The sequence below is a fragment of the Lepidochelys kempii genome, chromosome 2, assembly GCF_965140285.1.
Source record: "Lepidochelys kempii isolate rLepKem1 chromosome 2, rLepKem1.hap1, whole genome shotgun sequence".
NCBI lineage: Eukaryota > Metazoa > Chordata > Testudines > Cheloniidae > Lepidochelys > Lepidochelys kempii.
In genome coordinates, this window is record NC_136381.1 from 52,649,560 (window position 1) to 52,669,082 (window position 19,523).

Genomic DNA, 19,523 nt, shown 5'->3' on the forward strand with positions numbered 1-19,523 from the left:
TAACAAAAGTCTTTGCAAAAGGATTATTCCCATTCTTAATGAAAAGATTTTTTGAACATTTTTGTATTGCAAACATAAGTGTCCTGCCACACTTTTTTTAAACATTTCTTATCAGTGAACTGAAAGCTCTTTAGAACACCTCATTTGTGGCTGTCCCGTGCAAGCTGGTTGTTGGCTTCACTTTGTCACAGTTCACTTATGGATTGCTACCTGCAGTTTGGAATATCACAATACTGCATTTCATTTCATAGGACATGACACAAAATGCTGTTGCTAAGGAATTACATGAGTATGTGCCATTACATTTTTAGGGAATATTGTTTGGGAAAAATCCATTGTGGCACAATTCCCCATATTACTTATCTTGGTTTTCTGCTGCAAAAAATTGTTTCATATAGTTAGACAAGAGCTGAGAGAAATGTTTTTTAATTTTTTACCTATTCTGTCAAAGTTCAGGAAGTTCTGATCAGCATCAATTTAAACTCAGGATAATATTTAGTCTATATTCAAGTGTGGGAGGAAAAACTAAACTATTATTTCTGGCTTCCCAGTAGCAGAGAACACACAAAATGTAACAACCCACCCCACACATACAGATGGCTCTAGTTTTTGCCTGAATACTATTCTTATACAGGGGAAGTGTGGGTCTGGGAATATACAATCCTTTCTCAGCCACAATCCCAGCAACCAGATAAACAGGAAGAGAGATTAAAAATGAGTTATTTCACCAAATTCAGTTTTGTTGTAAATACCTGCAGCCTTACTGAAGTCCATAGATATCTACCTGTATAAAGCTTACGCCAGAGAGTTAAAATTGACCCTGTCTGTCTAGAGAGCACAGAAATCTGTCAGTGCTTCTTCTCAATTTCACCCTTAGGAGATACAAAGAAGGTTCTAAAACAGCACTCAATTTAAATATATGTTTGAGAAAAAACTGGATAATATGTTGCTTCTGAACACCATGTGAAATACAGAGACACTCCTTTAGGTACACAGATTTATCAAAACTGTTGAATGAGCTTGCACCTGCAGAGGGGGCATAGCTGAGGCCATTTCATATACTGTCTTGGTGCAGGATGTTATCCATTTGGAGATTGTCTGTGAAGAGACCGTTTGACCCTTCATATGGTCCACATATGACAAACACAAACCAGGCAAAGCACAAAACGGTTTAGTCCTGTCCAGATAAAAGGCTAGCCTTTGCCTGACATTTAAGGTATGGAGACGCTGCTTCTCTGGAGATGAAGGTAGCTTAGGAAAAAACACAGGTAAATATACCGCCTGGTTCAAATGAAACAAAGACAATGGGATTTGGGTACCCAACTCCCTTAGGGCCACTGAAAATCTCCTCTGGAGGCTTCTGTAGAACAGGAGGAAGAGGAAAAATGGCAAACCTAAACTGTTCTCTATCCCAATACTAAGATAAGGAGGAGACATCATGGTTCTTCAAGATGCTCAGACTTTACAACTACAGCAGAGAGCTCACGGTCAGCACACAGCAGTGGAGAACAGACATTTACACTAGCAGAGGCCCCATTTCTGTTGGGCATTCGGCACCCTATCTAGAACACTTCTCAAGTGGGGAATACTGCTTTTGCACTTAGTGTGATTTCCATAAGGGAATCTCAAAGTACTTTGATGAATACGAGCCTCACACTACCCTGTGAAGTAGAATAGTTAAGTATTATCCCCATTGGAGAAATGAAAATGGTCTAGCAAACCCTAGAGCAGTGGTTCTCAGCCTTCCCCATACCATGACCCCCATGTTAGTATAGAAGAGTGTTTTGTGACCCTCTTGCACGTAACGATTAAAAGAAAAGGATGATCTGTCCATGATCCACAGCATCGGTGGCCTACAGAGTGCTCACAGCTGGAGCTAACAACTATTCAGAGAGCCCCTTTTCCTTCCCAGAAATAGGGCCGGTGCTTCCAACATTACGGTAAAGGGGAAAAAATTGGGAAAGGCAGGTTTCCATGCTCACGGGGTCTTTAATCTCTACATGGTTATGTTCAGCTCCACCGGCAGATTCAGCAACACCAGAGTATGGAAGCAAAGCTTGTGGAAAATAGATCAGAATGCGTAAGAGTGCAGGCTTTGCTCCATCAGCTGGAGGAGAAATACTTCACTAGCTCCCAGTCCATGGAGCAGCATATTGCTAAAGAACTTCGGTAGGGACATCTGCAATTCTACATCAGAGCTTGTGATTTACTTATTTCAGTAGCTAATTTGGGGGGGGAGGGGGGCATTCTTTGGAGGCACTGAGCATCTGGAATTTCCAGTGGCAACAGGGCCCTTGGTGCTAGTAAAACTGACATAATGGAACATGTGGAGAGCATGTTATATTTGGGGGCATTTTAAAAAAAAGTGAATTTGGCATTCAAGACAATTTTATAATAGTGTCAATAAAAACCTGTGTTTATCCAGGCATAGCATCACCCAGAACAATTTAAGCTTCCCCACATTGACTTCATAGGAGTGTGAGGAAAGTCGCCTATTCTTTATATTGAGACTCTCATGGAGTTGTAAATTATGGTGGCGGTTTGGGCAATAGGGGCACATGAGGTATATCTGGGGCATGAGATGGAGACTATCCATGTGTCTCCCTGGCTTAGTCCCAGAAGAGCTAGGCTTCCACCACACACCAAGTAACTGCCTGATATATGGGGCTGATGTTATGACCGTCTCTACAGTGGTCAGTTCCAGAGAATACGGGCCTCCGTTTGTTGTCTTCAATCCTGGGAAGACTGAGGTTTGTATACGGGAGATAGGAAGCTCACTCTTCTCTATTGTGTCCTCATGTGTTGGATTTGTTTGGAGTGAATCCGATTAAGAATCTTGGTGTCACTTGCTCTGATTCTGTTGTACAACTCCAAGATGCTTTGGCTAGAGGGATTCATGAGGGTGGTGCGCGGATATCATTTATTTCAGATGGTAAATGATCTTATTAAATGGCCAGAGACATTCTATCATGGCAATTCTTGACCACCACCAGACTGGTTCAAATTGAGAAAGTAAAAGGTGGTGTTTTTTTTTTTTAAACTAATCTTTTAATCAAGCTTAGAATTGGACCCCGTAGGTCTGAGAACAGCAGCACAAGAGGCAGGACAGCTCAGGAACAGTATAAATGGATTAGAAAAACAAGCTGGTCTTTTTACAAACATTACCAAAGCATCAAATCAACCCATGAGGCACAAGTTAGTCTTACAAAAATTGTAGTCCTACAAACAGAAAAGTCTATGAACTGCAAACTGCCTATCCTTTTTCACAGAAAATGGGATCACTGCAATTTAGATCAAACTTTAAAGTCAGTAAAAATACTACAGGAAGATTGCTCCTTATAAAATGTAATCAGCAATATTGGATTTGGGGCTAAAGTTGGAACTATTTTTATTTAGTGAGGAAGCTGAAAAACTACGACAGCAGCTTAAAGAAAAAGAACTTTCTGCTGATAAGGATAAATATTTACGTAACAAAATGGCAGAAGACTGTGGATATCTGACAAAACAAAATGGCCTCTTACAGTCTCAAGTTCTGGAAGCCACCAGGCAGCTGGATAGAGTAAGTTGTTGTTTTTTTTTTTTTATGGTTTATTTTAAATAAGGCCATGGGGAGGCATGGATCAGCATTCATGTTGTACTCCCTGTCAGTACCCAGCCCAAGCCGGGGAAACTAAAGATCCAACCAGAGCACCAAATTCGTGATGCATCCTGGTCACATGCTACCCGAGGCACATTACATGTACAGGTTTCAGAGTAGCAGCCGTGTTAGTCTGTATTCGCAAAAAGAAAAGGAGGACTTGTGGCACCTTAGAGGCTAACAAATTTATTTGAGCATAAGCTTCCATGAGCTACAGCTCACTTCATCAGATGCATTACACATACACTAGAAGAAAGCCATTCAACAGCAAGTAGAAGACAATGACTACCCTTACAGTTTTAAGAACTGTTTTTTAAAAAGTCTTTTAAAAAAAAGTCTCTTTGTACATCTTGTGGCTTTTAAATCAGCTGGACCCAATAAGCATAACCCTCCTTCCTGGAGTTGCTACGCTGCAGATGTGTTTTCCCTCCACAACTATACATTGTGCTACTCTGTACTATGCTCACTAGTACTGAAGTTGTGCATAGCAGTCTCACTTGGGACAGGGTGTTGGATTCCCTGCAAGACCTTTTTCCAACTAGAAAAGGAGTACTTGTGGCATCTTAGAGACTAACCAATTTATTTGAGCATGAGCTTTTGTGAGCTACAGCTCACTTCATCGGATGCATACCGTGGAAACTGCAGCAGACTTTATATACACACAGAGAACATGAAACAATACCTCCTCCCACCCCACTGTCCTGCTGGTAATAGCTTATCTAAAGTGATCATCAAGTTGGGTCATTTCCTGCACAAATCCAGGTTCTCTCACCCCCTCACCCCCCTCCAGAAAACACACACACAAACTCACTCTCCTGCTGGTAATAGCTCATCCAAAGTGACCACTCTCCCTACAATGTGCATGATAATCAAGGTGGGCCATTTCCAGCACAAATCCAGGTTCTCTCACCCCCCATCCCCATACACACACAAACTCACTCTCCTGCTGGTAATAGCTCATCCAAAGTGACCACTCTCCCTACAATGTGCATGATAATCAAGGTGGGCCATGTCCAGCACAAATCCAGGCTCTCTCACCCCCCCCCCGTTTTTTTTCCCGGGGACACACACACACACACAAACTCACTCTCCTGCTGGCAATAGCTCATCCAAACTGACCACTCTCCAAGTTTAAATCCAAGTTTAACCAGAACATCTGGGGGGGGGGGTAGGAAAAAACAAGGGGAAATAGGCTACCTTGCATAATGACTTAGCCACTCCCAGTCTCTATTTAAGCCTAAATTAATAGTATCCAATTTGCAAATGAATTCCAATTCAGCAGTTTCTCACTGGAGTCTGGATTTGAAGTTTTTTTGTTTTAAGATAGCGACCTTCATGTCTGTGATTGCGTGACCGGAGAGATTGAAGTGTTCTCCGACTAGTTTATGAATGTTATAATTCTTGACATCTGATTTGTGTCCATTTATTCTTTTACGTAGAGACTGTCCAGTTTGACCAATGTACATGGCAGAGGGGCATTGCTGGCACATGATGGCATATATCACATTGGTGGATGTGCAGGTGAACGAGCCTCTGATAGTGTGGCTGATGTTGTTAGGCCCTGTGATGGTGTCCCCTGAATAGATATGTGGGCACAGTTGGCAACGGGCTTTGTTGCAAGGATAAGTTCCTGGGTTAGTGGTTCTGTTGTGTGGTATGTGGTTGTTGGTGAGTATTTGCTTCAGGTTGCGGGGCTGTCTGTAGGCATACTCCTTTTCTTTTTGCAAATACAGACTAACACGGCTGTTATTCTGAAACCTTTTCCAACTAGGATTCCCCAAACCTCAGTTTGACTCCAGATTTCTTCCTTAGGAATCTTTAGGTGGCATACAGCAAAACTACAGAATTGATCAGACTGAAGTGTAGGGGGTGGATATAGTGCGAACCACACATCCAAAGTTACTCAGAAAACCTCTTCCTTTGTATACATTTACACATTACATTGCATCACAGGTTTTGCGATTGGCTTGGTTACTTTGTAGGAACCAATCCCCGTACAGCAGTGATTCTCAACCTGCAGCCCAATCTGCACAGAGCTGCGGCCCATGTGAAATCCTCAGGGCCATACAGGTAGTATTGGATGCAGCCTACAACGGTAAATAGGGTGAGAAGGGAAAGTTACTCACCTTGTGCAGTAACTGAGGTTCTACGAGATGTGTCCCCCTATGGGTGCTCCACTCCAGGTAATGGTGCATCCCTGCGCCTTCGCTCAGAGTTTTGCAGCTGTCGGCACTTGAAGTATAGCACGTGCAACCGGGAGCACTCAGTTCTTTCTCAACCACCCCCGGCCTGAGACGGAGCTCAGCAGTCCCGCTGAAAAACTCTCATTTGTTAGATAAGTCTTAGATAGTTAGAAAGTTTAGTATTTAGATAATTTGGGCTTCAGTTTAGCTTTGCCTGTTTAAAAAAAAAATGTTTTTCCTTAGCTTTCCCCATAGCAAGTTTATTTCGGAATGCCTGATTTGCTGGGTTTTAAAAGATGTTCGACCTGCAGAGAGGCGATCCCAGTCTGATGGACACACTCAGTGTGTCCGGGAGAATCTCATGTTCCCCCGAAATGTGCCCATTGCTCTTAATTAAAAGCTAGGGCATGAAGAGATAGGGCCTGGAGGCTGAAACTTATATTACTGAAAAAATCATTGAGACCAGCCTCCAACCCGAGACAAGAAGGACTTTCCTGACAAAGGTTCGCAGTCCCTTCATCACCGAGGTCCCCAAAATCTAAGAAGCCAGTTAAAAAATGGCCAGCTTCACCACCTCAATGAGAGCAGACCAAAAAAACCCAGTCACCTGCTAGATCGCTCTCAGCGGCGTCGACTGCACAGAGCACTTATGATGCTCCGGGCATCTCCGGTAAATAGGTTTTTTTTGGTAAATGGTAAATAGGTTGAGAACCACTTGCTGTACAGCATGCTGTATCCATGCACTCATGTATAACCTGATCTTCACATTTGGGTTTATATCTCATCCATTGTCCCAAGCACCACGGTGCTTCCTCCTTATCTTAGCTAGCACAGACATTCTGATTCCAGCATACGCCCTGTCAAGCCCCTATTTACTATGTAACCTTCCATTCACCTTCCCAATCATGCCCACTAAGAAATGAGGCCAGTTACTTATGTCAAAGCCAGGCCTACATTTCCACTCCTTTTATTTTCTTGGTTTTTATGTTAGTATTTGTTTCATTCATATCTTACTCCATTCTCTGTGCTTTTTCACGTTTACCAACCAGCAACACATCTGCAAGACCACAGTAGTTGTGATCATTTGACCCACCATTAATATTAGGCTCAAAGTACAAACTGGGGGTGCAATCACACATTCTCTGGCAGACTCCCCAGGGTGTAATCCCACCTAATAAACTTTGTCTTTAAAGTATCCTTTGGTAATTTTAACATTGCTTTTATTTTAAAAACATTACGAAAATATGGTACAATATATACAAAATCTTTCCATTTATCACCACAGGAAATTTAGATGTGAAACAGAGTATAGACGAATTAAAATAACATTCTCTGAGTCCATACCAGGTGGGGGCCTCTTCAGCCACCACACAATACTGGTCATCACCAGCATAGGCAGTTTTTACTTTACCAACATCCCTGTGTGTCAGCCATACTGTACAATTTGGAGGCCGTTTCCTCCAAAGTGAACCCACATGGCAGCAACTATGTCTGTAAGATGTTGCACTTGCACATATGAAAGTGTCCCCCATGTGCAAACAGCCGTACAATTCTGGGACTATCCAGACCTTGCATTGTCTTATAGCAGTACTTGAGAAGGGAAAAAAAACTTCTTCCACACCATAGTTGTAGTGCTTTCCAAACTACTTTCACTGGAAATACTGTGACCAATGTTCCATCCACCCCCAAACTTCATGGTATTGGACCCTCGTTAGTTTTCTTAACCTGTACCAATTAGTATTGCCTCCCTTGTATGAAATTTTTAACTTTTCTGTGGTGGTATAGAACAAAGAAGGTTGCCTCTTGTCACTTAAGGTCTTAACTACTTTACATAGCGTAACCCATATACTGCATGTAATTGGTTTTGTTTTTTACCTTTCATGATAGGAAATTAACTATCTTGTATATTAAAAAACATTTTAACTATTTAATATGTACCATGTTGTAAAACTTATCAATAAATTCTTTGCTTTGTTGATTTTCAAAACACAATACTTTAGATGCTAATTCTGGCTGAAACACTTGCTCATGTAATGGCTGTAGTACATCTGCTGACTTCTGTTGAACTGTTTGGTTCCCACATCATCTCTGCCAGCTTGGTTTCAGAGCAACATACCAATCCCAGTCAGACTAGCTTCCATGTCAAACTCCCTCTAGTTTCATTGTTGCCCCACCTTGGCAGGCTTATGCATTTTTAAAAAGTTTACTTTTTGGTCCATGAAGTCCTTTCAATAGTTTTTAATAATTTTGACCAAACCCCAGTGACTGCAGATTGGTGAAATTCAACACTTGGCACATTCATAAACTGATCATTGAACAATATTTCTTTAATAGATTTAATGCTAAGCTGTTAGCTAAATTTGTTTCAAATCTAGGGCATTTCAATCTTTTATATAATTTATTAGTTTTAATATATTCTTTATTCTATTTAAAGATTCTTCCTCCATTTACAACACATCACATAGGTTTTTACTTCCTAACCACATTTACATTATACTGCAGTTAAACAAAACTTTTGCATAACAGTGTTAATGGTTAAGCTTCATTTCTTATATGCACTGATCTTGGTGCTGGGTTAGAGTCTGCTTCCAAAGTGCACAGCCATCTGAAAAAGAAAAAACAACCTTTGGTGGTTCCTCTTTGGAGCCTCCATAGGATTTTAATTAAAGAGAATGTTTTTACATTTGTTTTACCCCTTTTACGATATACACTCCATGTTCCAAGGATATGCACCTTCCTTCCATAAGGCAACCGTTTGCCTTTATTTGCCATGAAATCATAGAATCATAGGACTGGAAGGGACCTTGAGAGGTCATCTACTCCAGTGGCCTACACTCATGGCAGGACTAAGTATTATCAAGACCATAATGGAGATTCCACAACCTCCTTAGACAATTTATTCCAGTGATTAACCACCCTGACAGTTAAGAAGTTTTTCTTAAGGTCCAACCTAACCCACCCTTGCTGAAATTTAAGCACATTGCTTCTTAGATTCATAGATACTAAGGTCAGAAGGGACCGTTATGATCTAGTCTGACCTCCTGCACAACGCAGGCCACAGAATTTCACCCACCCACTGCTGCGAAAAACCTCTCACCTATGTCTGAGCTACTGAAGTGAGCTCAAATCGTGGTTTAAAGACTTCAAGAAGCAAAGAATCCTCCAGCAAGTGACCCGTGCCCCATGCTACAGAGGAAGGCGAAAAACCTCCAGGGCTTCTTCCAATCTGCCCTGGAGGAAAACTCCTTCCCAACCGCAAATATGGCGATCAGCTAAACCCTGGGCATGTGGGCAAGATTCACCAGCTAGATACCCAGGAAAGAATTTTCTGTAGAACTCAGATCCCACCCCATCTAACATCCCATCACAGGCCATTGGGCCTATTTACCATGAATATTTAAAGATCAATTACCAAAATCATGTTATCCCATCATAGCATCTCCTCCATAAACTTATCGAGTTTAATCTTAAAGCCAGATAGGTCTTTTGCCCCCGCTGCTTCCCTTGGAAGACTCTTCCAAAACTTCACTCCTCTGATGGTCCTATCCTCAGAGATTAACAACAATTCTTCTCCCTCCTCCTTGTAACAAGCTTTTATGTACTTGAAATGTGTTATGTTTCTCCCAGCCCCCCAATCTTCTTTTCCAGACTAAACAAACCCAATTTTTCAATCTTCTCTCATAGGTCATGTTTTCTAGACCTTTAATCATTTCCATTGCTCTTCTCTGGACTTTCTCCAATTTGTCTGTCATGTTAGCCATATTAATTTTCCCGTGAAGTATAACTGTTTTTGGGCTTAAAGAGTTTCCATGTATCCCTATCAAAGTAATTGTCTAAGTACTCAGAGCCACCTTAAGGCACAGTGTCCCTAACATTGCTACTCTTATGACCACCACCTCATCTTGCTGGTACTCCAGAGGCGCACTTGCTCTAATTTTTCATTCTTGTCCTGCAGCTCTTTCAGCTGCTATTTCATTACTGCAAAAGGATCCAGAGTCTGGTTCTAGTCATCCCTGCCATAGCCACAACCATGTCCGCTAATGACTAGTCCTTATTTTAAAAGATGTTGAACTTCATAAAAACATTGAGGTAAAGCCAGATAACATCAGCTACTTGTGTTTGGCTTGAGGGGGAAAAGAATTAAATTTAGCAAAGACTGCCAGGAAACACTGGCAGCTATTCAAAAAGGATCAGTTTTGCAACTCTGAACACAAGATTCAAATGGATTTTTAGTGGAACCTTTTAAAAAGCCAATTATTTTTCAACATACAAAATGGGGGTTTACAAGCCAAGAGTGTTTGTTTAAAATCTTGCACAGTTACAGAAATTTTGTTCAACACTCCTTGTGTTGCTCTACTAAATTTTTTAGACAAATGTACCCAGATTGCATTCCCCACTTGTACATTTGGAGGCAGCCAAGTTCAAATGAGAACTCCTTATTTCTTTTAAATCATTTTGACTAAATTATCCATAGTCCAATGATTCAAATCAGATTGTGTCTCTGCCTACAGAAGTAATTTACAGCTGATTATTTACAGACTATTCCTTTGTGAAAAGGTCCTATTTTCCTTCAGAATGGCTGTAAAGGATTCTGGGGACAAAAGCATATTGATGGTAGTGGTTACCACCTTGGCTCCTATTACACAATTTGTTTGACTACCAGGGTTCCACCAAGCAAGACTGCACTAAGTTGTACTGCCATAACCAGGCTTTATCAAACAAGCATTTTTTCCTCCTTATTTAATATTACATCCTTTTATTACACCAACCTACTTAATCCCTTCAGAACTCTAAAATTTTTAACATTCTGTATAAGTGAACCATTTAACTCCTAACTCTCTTTCCTTAATTCACTTATCTCCCAGAAAGAAAAGGAGTACTTGTGGCACCTTAGAGACTAACCAATTTATTTGAGCCTAAGCTTTCGTGAGCTACAGCTCACTTCATCGCATGCAATTGCATGCGATGAAGTGAGCTGTAGCTCACGAAAGCTTAGGCTCAAATAAATTGGTTAGTCTCTAAGGTGCCACAAGTACTCCCTTTCTTTTTGCGAATACAGACTAACACGGCTGCTACTCTGAAACTTATCTCCCAGAGTGACATTTCTCAGCAGATTTTTCTTCGTAGCTCTGATCTTATCTTTGTTTTTTGCACTCATTCTTTAGCTACAATTACTGTTCTCTCCAGGCGTCTTATTCTTTAAAATTTCAGTGGCATTCAACAGACCTTTTCAGTGCTGTACCAAGCATTGTTACATAGGTATTCACAATACGTCCCTCTATTCCCTTGAATTTCTCTTTAGTGGAGAACAATATGGTTTATGTCTCTTTCTTGCATTTTTTGTCTAATACTATTTGCTGGAGTCCCTTTTCCATCCGGTTCTAATCTCCCCCTATCACTTCCCTATGGAGTCCAAAGGATCCTCCTTTAGATCTAACCCATTCCTCCAGTGCCCTGGAAACCTCCTCAAATTTAAACCCTTCCAACACCATTGCTAAACTGGTGGGTTGCAATCCTTGATAATAAAGTTACACATATAATCAGCTATACATTACCTGCTCCAGACGAATGAATCTGAGTCACGATACCACTACGCTGAGATTCCCCCCAAGACCGCTTTCCACTTGGCTTCCCAAAAAACTCAGTTCAACTCCAGGTCTCCTCACTCAGCTATTTTAATTTGGCATACAGCAAAGCTACGCTGAGTTGATCAAACTCAAGCGTACAGGGTGGATATAGGGTGTATCACACATCCAAACTTACACAGAAAACCTCTTCCTTTATATATATTTACACATTGTATTGCATTTATTGTAAATTGCATCACACATTTTGGGATTGGCTTGGTTACTTCGTGTGAACCAATCCCTGTACAGCATGCTCTGTTCATATATAACCTGATCTTTACGTGGCAGGTTTCTCTTGTTCATTGTTCCAAGCACTGGGTGTTCCTGCTGATCTGAGCTAGCACAGCATCCTGTCTCCAGCATACTGCTTGTTACATCGCTATTTACAACTTAATCTTCCATCACCTTCCCAATCATGCCCACTAAGAAATGAGGCCAGTTATGTTCAGGTAGGCCTACATTTGGCCCCTTTCAAGATTCAGCTCTGCTTCAAAGCAAAGTGTCCTCAACATTAACAAATGTTAATAAGATGTTACTCTTACTATCTTGAACGTAAAAAGGCCAAAGTCCCCAGAAATGTCCTCCATTTGTGTACATGCAAAATATTTTCATGATGTTTTCAAGCATTATCATCTGCAAGCAGGTCTGTAAAAATGCGTTTTGTGAGAGTAAGTTCTAACTTCTGCAAAAGTCATCCAAGATAGATTAGGTATAAAAGACTTATGCATGATTTGCTATAGGAGAAGCAGCTGAAAGAGGATGAAAGCACCTGCCATACAAGGAGGATTTCTGAACTAGCCTGTGAAAAGGAGAAAGAACGACAACTTGAGATGGAGCTCACTTACCTGAACAGACTATTGCAGGATGAAAGACAGAAGATTCTTACTGCACAAGAGCAGGCATTACATATTTGTTTTGAGTTTTTCAAATTAATTGCATTAAATACAATACTAATCCAATGGCATCTGAACACCTTTAAAGAGCTGGAGTTCAAGTAAAAGATTAATTTCCTCCCTTGTTAGATTTCTGATTAATATTTTCAATGAAAATTCTGAGCTCAAAAAGGAGCTTAAAAAAAATCAAAACCTGACCTATGTAATTGGTAACAGGTTGCCAGTTTAGGGTTACATTGCATTAAAATAGCTCTTATATAATGTTAGAATGGATGACGGAGTTGTATAGAGCTCACGTTGGAAATATCTAGACTCCCAAGCACAAAAGTTCAAATTCCAACAAAGCTGACTCAGTCCCTTAGCCTTCCAAAGTAGATAATCTACATGCACATTCTGTAAATACTTTGGGATCTTTTGGTATGAAAGGAAGTTGTATAAGTTCAAGATATACAAAATTTCATTTGCAATTATAGCATATGAAATTAGTGCAACTGTACTAAAAAAAAATATATGACCATATGGACTACGAAAAACACTACAGCCCAACTGTTTCGGAGAGCTGTTCCAAAACAGTATTCAAACCAAAAATTTCATCAAGTGAGGTATTTTTTTGGTTTGCCATTCTGAGCTCTGTGAATTAATTTGGCACTCAAAAGTATTCATTGAATAATTTGCAAAACAACCTGCAACTTGTCCCCTGAAAGTTAAGTCCAAAAACTGTCTCTTGAGCTATTCACTAGTATTTGCTAGGAGTGATTGTAACAATCTTGATACAAATGAGAAACCAAGACAAATATTTTCATGAATAGCAGCAATGTTCTCAAGTTAAGAGCAAGTCAAATAAGAGCAATATATGCTCAAAAATATTTACAAGTCTGTCTTCAGTTATTTGACTAACTAGATTAATCTAATCATATTTGCATGCTCATTAGTATAAGTTTTGCCACGATCAGCTCAGTTTGAATATTATGGAGCTGATTTTCATAATTGCACCTGCACAAATTAGTATGCTGTTGCCTTCAGTTACTGCAACTGGATACAAATCAGAACTCACGGTGCATGCAAACATCTTTATTTGCACATGTAATCATACTAATGTAGGAATTAGACATTTGTGTACAATTCTAAGAGTCATTTTGAAAATCATTTGAATTGCAGGTAAAGTCAAAGGTATAAGTTCTCCCACACATGGAAAAAAAATAAATAAAAAAAGACATTCACAAACAGCACAGAAACACTAAGACATCATATAAAACTCTCAATTTTTGTGGGGAAATTATTAAATAAGGCACTATGTCTAACTTCTGACAATTCTGTTGTCTATCCAGCACCTTTAAATAGCTTATTTTATAAATCTGAATTAAAAAAACCCCTAGGTAATGCAAAGGTGACTGGACAGTACAAGATAGCACTCTCATCTCCCTAAAAAAGGAAGCTTATTTGTTGAGCATAGACCAGTGGCTCTCAACCAGGGGTCTGGGGACCCCTGGGGGGCTGGGAGCAGGTTTCAGGGGGGCCACCAAGCAGGGCCACTGTTAGACTCGCTGGGGCCCAGGGCAGAAAGCTGAAGTCCCATGGCATGGGGCTGAAGCCCAGGGCCCTGAGCCCTTCCACCTGGGACTGAAGACAAAGCCTGAGAAACTTAGCTCCCTGGTGGCCCCTGTGGCATGGGGCCCCAGGCAATTGCCCTGCTTGCTACCCCCTAATGCCGGCCCTGGCTTTTATATGCAGAAAATTAGTTGTGGCACAGGTGGGCCATGGAGTTTTTAATAGCATGTTGGGGGGGCCTCAGAAAGAAAAAGGTCGAGACCCCTGGCATAGACAGTGTTCTTAGGCCTGTAAAAAACAAATGAACATTGCCCCACTGCATTTACACTTTAGGACAGGCAAAAATTCCCTGGGAGACCTCGAGAAGATTCTTTCAGGGAAATTTTTTGGTATATGGCAATAATGAGTGGGTAATGCATTTTCACTGGCTGTTGAGTTTCTACCACATAAGTTTTAAATTCTTGCATTGATTGTAGCTGGTCATTACATTATTCTGAATGAAAAATGTTAAGACTGCCTCTACCCTCCTACTAAAGAGGGTGACTGCCATCTTTAAATTAGATTGCTGAGCAATCTGAAAGCACAGGAAATGAAATATCAGTTTGTTAGTGCTTCTACAATGCTTTGGAAATTTAAATGCAAAGTCAGTCCATTCATTGTACCAATAGGTACTACGTCTCCAGCAAGGAAGGAAATCTGTAAATCTAAATGGACAGTCACTTCAGAGCCAGCAAAAAGATTTAGAAAGGAGATGGTGAAGAGCTCAACTGGAAAATTCGAAACTGCGAACAGAAAAAACTCATTTAGTAGAACATATTTCTCAGTTACATAAACAGGTAAATAAATTCATGCTCTTAAAAAAAAGAAGTGGTAGGAATATTACCCTACAAGTGGGTCACCCTTCTTCATAATGATGCTATGGAAAAAATATGAAGTGGTAATTTAAAACCACATTTAGTTACAGACAGCCCAAATTCTCTTTTCTAGGCTTATGTCAAGGTAAGTGAAATAACTCCGAGCATTTTTTATTTACGCTGGTGTAAATCTGGAGTATCGAGTCCAGGGCCTGTTATTGTAAGCAATGCAGGTAGCAACACCTGTAGTTACAAGATAGCCTGGAGCTTTCCATAAGACCCTTTTCAGAGTAGCAGCCGTGTTAGTCTGTATTCGCAAAAAGAAAAGGAGGACTTGTGGCACCTTAGAGACTAACAAATTTATTTGAGCATAAGCTTTCGTGAGCTACAGCTCACTTCATCCGATGCATAAGACCCTGTTTTCAGTTGCTTATAATTTCACCAAACTAACATTGTGGGTTTTCCAATGGTGGCTACTGAAGCTGAATTTTTGGGGGAAGTTTCAGCCAAACCAGCCCAAATGCTTTTCTGAATTAGGTTGGGGAAACACTGCTGTAAAAATTTAAACATGGGAAAAACAATTGTTTAGTTGAGACGCTCTAGTGCGTCCATGCTTTGCAGTAGAGACATGCAACTTGGCAAGGGCTGTACGTCACACCTATCAGGGATGTGCCCGAAATGTTTTGAAGACTGTCTATAAAGTTTAAATAAGGTTAGTTGTTCCTTGTCATAACAGGACACCTGTTCTCGTTTGAACTAAGCCACTAACCAAAGCCAAAAATCAGATTTGTAAAGGCAACGTTAGCCCTTATGGTTGCTGGGGTGTCAGTCTGTCACAACACGTACACTATGCAGCGTACCAACAGTAATTGCCATTATCAAATCAGACCAGTGGTTAGTCTAGTCCAGTCTTTTTTCTCCAGCTTTGAGATACTTCAGAAAGTGCAAGAAATCCAAGAAAGAAAGTCTGCTTCTAACAGGATTTATGGTTCACAGATTTACTGACACGCAAGGCTCTAGTTTTCATATCTAACATATAGAATCATAGAGTATCAGGGTTGGAAGGGACCTCAGGAGGTCATCTAGTCCAACCCCCTGCTCAAAGCAGGACCAATCTCCAATTTTTGCCCCAGATCTCTAAGTGGCCCCCTCAAGGATTGAACTCACAACCCTCGGTTTAGCAGGCCAATGCTCAAACCATATGTTCCATGCTCTTTTACCTCATTCAAAATAAAGATCAAATTCAAGGAAGAATCTGGGCAAAGTGATACCTTTTATTGTGTAGTTCTGTGCAGAACTCTTACTTGCCATTGGAGTGTTGTCTTACTCTATATCCTATTTACATAAGCATGTAAACCAAAAGGCCAATATACAAAATAAGGGATCTATTATAGATACGTCCTTTTCAGCAGCTTGAAAGGAAAGATTACTCAAAGTTTGACACAAGTAGGGTTAAGTGTTATGGCTTAGATGATGTAACTTTAGGAACCAGTAACATTTACACTAGTTCAGTTTATGTATTGTTGTAAATGAAATTTCACCCTAGAAAAAAGTTTTAGGGCAAAGTGCCTTACTAGGCCTTAAATTGTATTCTACAGAATTAAATGCTAATGTCTTTTTCTTTTCAAATTACCTAGATTTCGGAGAAAGAAGATGAAATCCGTCGCATGCATGGACATGTTAGTACTATGTCCTATGACCTGAATAGTCTGAAATCTCAAGTGGAAACAGAGCATAGCTTGCAGAGAGAAAGATGGAAAGAGTTCTCCAATATTCTAACAGCATACAAGTCACCTGCTAAATAAGCTCTATTTAGGGAAGGAGTTACTGAAAGGGAGCTAACCTAGTAATTTTAAAAATTAAATGGACACTAACAATTAGTTTCTTAAATTCCCATTGTAAAAAAGAGCATGTCCTGAGGCACCTAAATAAAGCATACTGCTCTTCAAGAATAGTATTCTGCATTTCTACACAACAAATGAAACTAGATCCTATCAGAATCACTTGGAACCTGGGGAGATGGGCTAAGAACCCTGAGTGGAGGCAGCATGCTCAGCCCTTGCGAAGCTGGCTTCAAATTAATTAAAAAGCAACCCGTTTGGCCACTTCAAGGAGTGGCTTTTGTGTAATTGCAAAGGTAGCCCCATGCAGTCATCACTCCTGTCCTAACCAAGGTGGCAGGCTCTGTCACGAGCAGTCAAGGCTGATTCCCCACTCTGGCACTCCGAATGCAGAAGGTGGGGGCCCGCAAGGATTCTAAAAATTAATACTGGCCACTCCAGGCTTGTATTAAACTCCCAAGGTTACAGCTTCTCTCTGACCTTGGATGGGTAGATGCTGCCACCACCCAAATGCAAAACCCCTAGGAACCCAGGAAGCTGCACTTGGGAATTCCTTCCTGTGGGGTGCCCTCAAGCCCTTTTACCCCCCTCTGGGGAAGAATGGAGAAAGAAAACAAAGGAAATGAATTAGCTGGGGGTAACAGCTAAACAACATATGCACAAACTTCTTAGGACTCCAAAAATCCAATCCTGTTCTTAAAAAAATTTATTAAAAACAAAAAGAAAGAAAATACATCTGGAACTTAGGCTTTTGCTAGATTAAAAAATAACCCATTTACAAAAATTAAATATCAGGAATAAACTTCTGAGGTCCAGCTTAAAGGTTACACGCAAAACAAAAAGCATTTAGAGTTAGCACAGAGGAGTCCACAATCCAATAACAAAAAACAAAAACAGAAATAAACCTAATTGCATCTTTCTAAACATTCCTGATCTACTTACATATCGGGGTTGTTAAATAAGTAGTTCTAGATAGGATGTGATGATTTTCATATCTGGCCTTCAGCTTCTCACAGCATAACTGCACCCTGTTCCCCTCTTTCCTGGAGAACAGCAGCAGGACACAAAAGGAAAGCTTCCCTCCCCACCCCCCATTTTAAAACGTTCTAGCCTTCCCATTGGCTCTTTTGGTCAGGGGCCCACTCCCTTCCTTTTACCTCCACTTTAACCCTTTACAGGTAAAGCAAGTAGAGAACAGCTACCAAGAGGGACTTTATAGCTAACTGGCTAGCTGGGTGTCCATAAAAGGGAGCTCCCCCCCGCCCTTCATTTATCACACAAGCCCTTGAAGGGACAAACATGCTTCCTGAATTTAACACCAACAGTAATGGATTTTCCATTTAATTTTTAACTATATGAAGAGAGCGCTTTAAAAAGTAATTGTTTAAATGAATGTTCTTGCCACACAAACACCCTCTACCAAAAGCAAATGCATCAATACCTATAAAACTATACTATATTTCTGAAGTTCATTGTAGCAACCTTCTTGAAAGCCTGAGAAAGAGACAGTTACCTTTTCCGTAACTGATGTTCTTTGAGATGTGTTGCTCATGTCTATTCCACAATAGGTGTGCTTGCTCGCCATGTGCACCGGTGTTGGAAGTTTTTCCCCTAGCAGTACCCGTGGGGGGGAGCTACACCCGTGACTCCTGGAATGGCGCCTGCCTGGCACGGTATAAGGGGAGCTGCACGCCCCCCCCAACCTCAGTTCCTTCTTTCCAGACAACTCTGACAGAGGGGGAAGGGGGGCAGGATGTGGAATAGACATGAGCAACACATCTCGAAGAACACCAGTTACGGAAAAGGTAACTGTCTTTTCTTCTTCTTCGAGTGATTGCTCATGTGTATTCCACAATAGGCGATTCCAAGCTATATCTGTTGGAGATGGGTAGGAGTTCACAAGTTCCCAGGATGGAGGACAGCCCTGCCGAACCTGGCATCATCCCTGATTAGGGAGACGATTGCATAGTGCGAGGTGAACGTGTGAACCGAAGACCACGTGGCGGCTCTACAAATGTCCTAGATGGGGATGTGGGCCACGAAGGCAGTCACCAAGGCCTGCGCCCAAGTTGAGTGTGCCCTCACAATGGGTGGCGGGGGGACACCTGTCAGCTCATAGCTGGAGCGGATGCACAAAGTGATCCGACTGGAAAGCCGCTGAGTGGAAATCGGCAGACCCCTCACGTACTCAGCCAAGGCGACGAATAGTTGCGAGGACTTTCTGAACGGCTTGGTCTACTCCAGGTAGAAAGCCAGAGCCCGCCACACATCGAGCGTGTGGAGACAGTGCTCCTCACTGGACACATGAGGATCGAGGCAGAGGACAGGTAGAAAAGTGTCCTGACACATGTGGTAGACGGAGACCACCTTCGGGAGGAACACGGGGAGTGGATGGAGCTGGACCGTGTCCTTATGAGAGACCGCGTACAGCGGCTCAGAGGTCAAGGCCCTGAGCTCCAAGACTCACCTGGCCAACGTGATTACAACCCGGAAGGCCACTTTCCACAAGAGGTGAGACCAGGAGCACGTGGCCAGTGGTTCAAATGGGGGCCCCATGAGATGAGCCAACACCACATTTAGGTCCCACTGAGTGACCAGGGGGTCTAGAATATGGAAAAAGATAGTCCAGACCCTTAAGGAACTGGCCAGTCATAGCATGGGAAAATACAGTGTGCCTTCGTACTGGCGGATGGAAGGCCAATATGGCTGCCAGGTGCACCTTGACTGATGAGGGCACCAGGCCCTGGGCCCTCAGGTGGAGGAGGTAATCAAAGATAAGCTGGATCGAGGTGGCCATCGGGGAGACACCCTGGTCCACTGCCCACCTAGAGAACCAGGATCACTTCACCAAATAAGCGCGGCGAGTGGAGGGCCATCTACTTTCAAGGAGGACATGCTGAACCTATTCTGAGTATGTCCTTTCCTCTCCGCCTAACCACT

General features: G+C 41.6%; 1 protein-coding gene across 4 annotated transcripts in view; it reads left to right on the forward strand.

Moving 5' to 3' along the window:
• The window catches only part of LOC140906575 (uncharacterized), a 56,341-nt gene extending 39,662 nt beyond the window's left edge, over positions 1 to 16,679 (forward strand). For 2 of the 4 annotated variants that reach the window (XM_073330742.2, XM_073330744.2), the window contains one exon: positions 16,380 to 16,679. In XM_073330742.2, the coding sequence (XP_073186843.1) occupies positions 16,380 to 16,547 (168 nt within the window). In that variant the 3' untranslated portion in view covers positions 16,548 to 16,679. Of the gene's footprint in view, positions 1 to 2,014; positions 2,176 to 3,396; positions 3,560 to 14,556; positions 14,725 to 16,379 lie in introns of those variants that run through there. The other 2 variants (XR_012157155.2, XM_073330743.2) reach the window with 2 other exon arrangements.
• Positions 16,680 to 19,523: the final 2,844 nt, after the last annotated feature.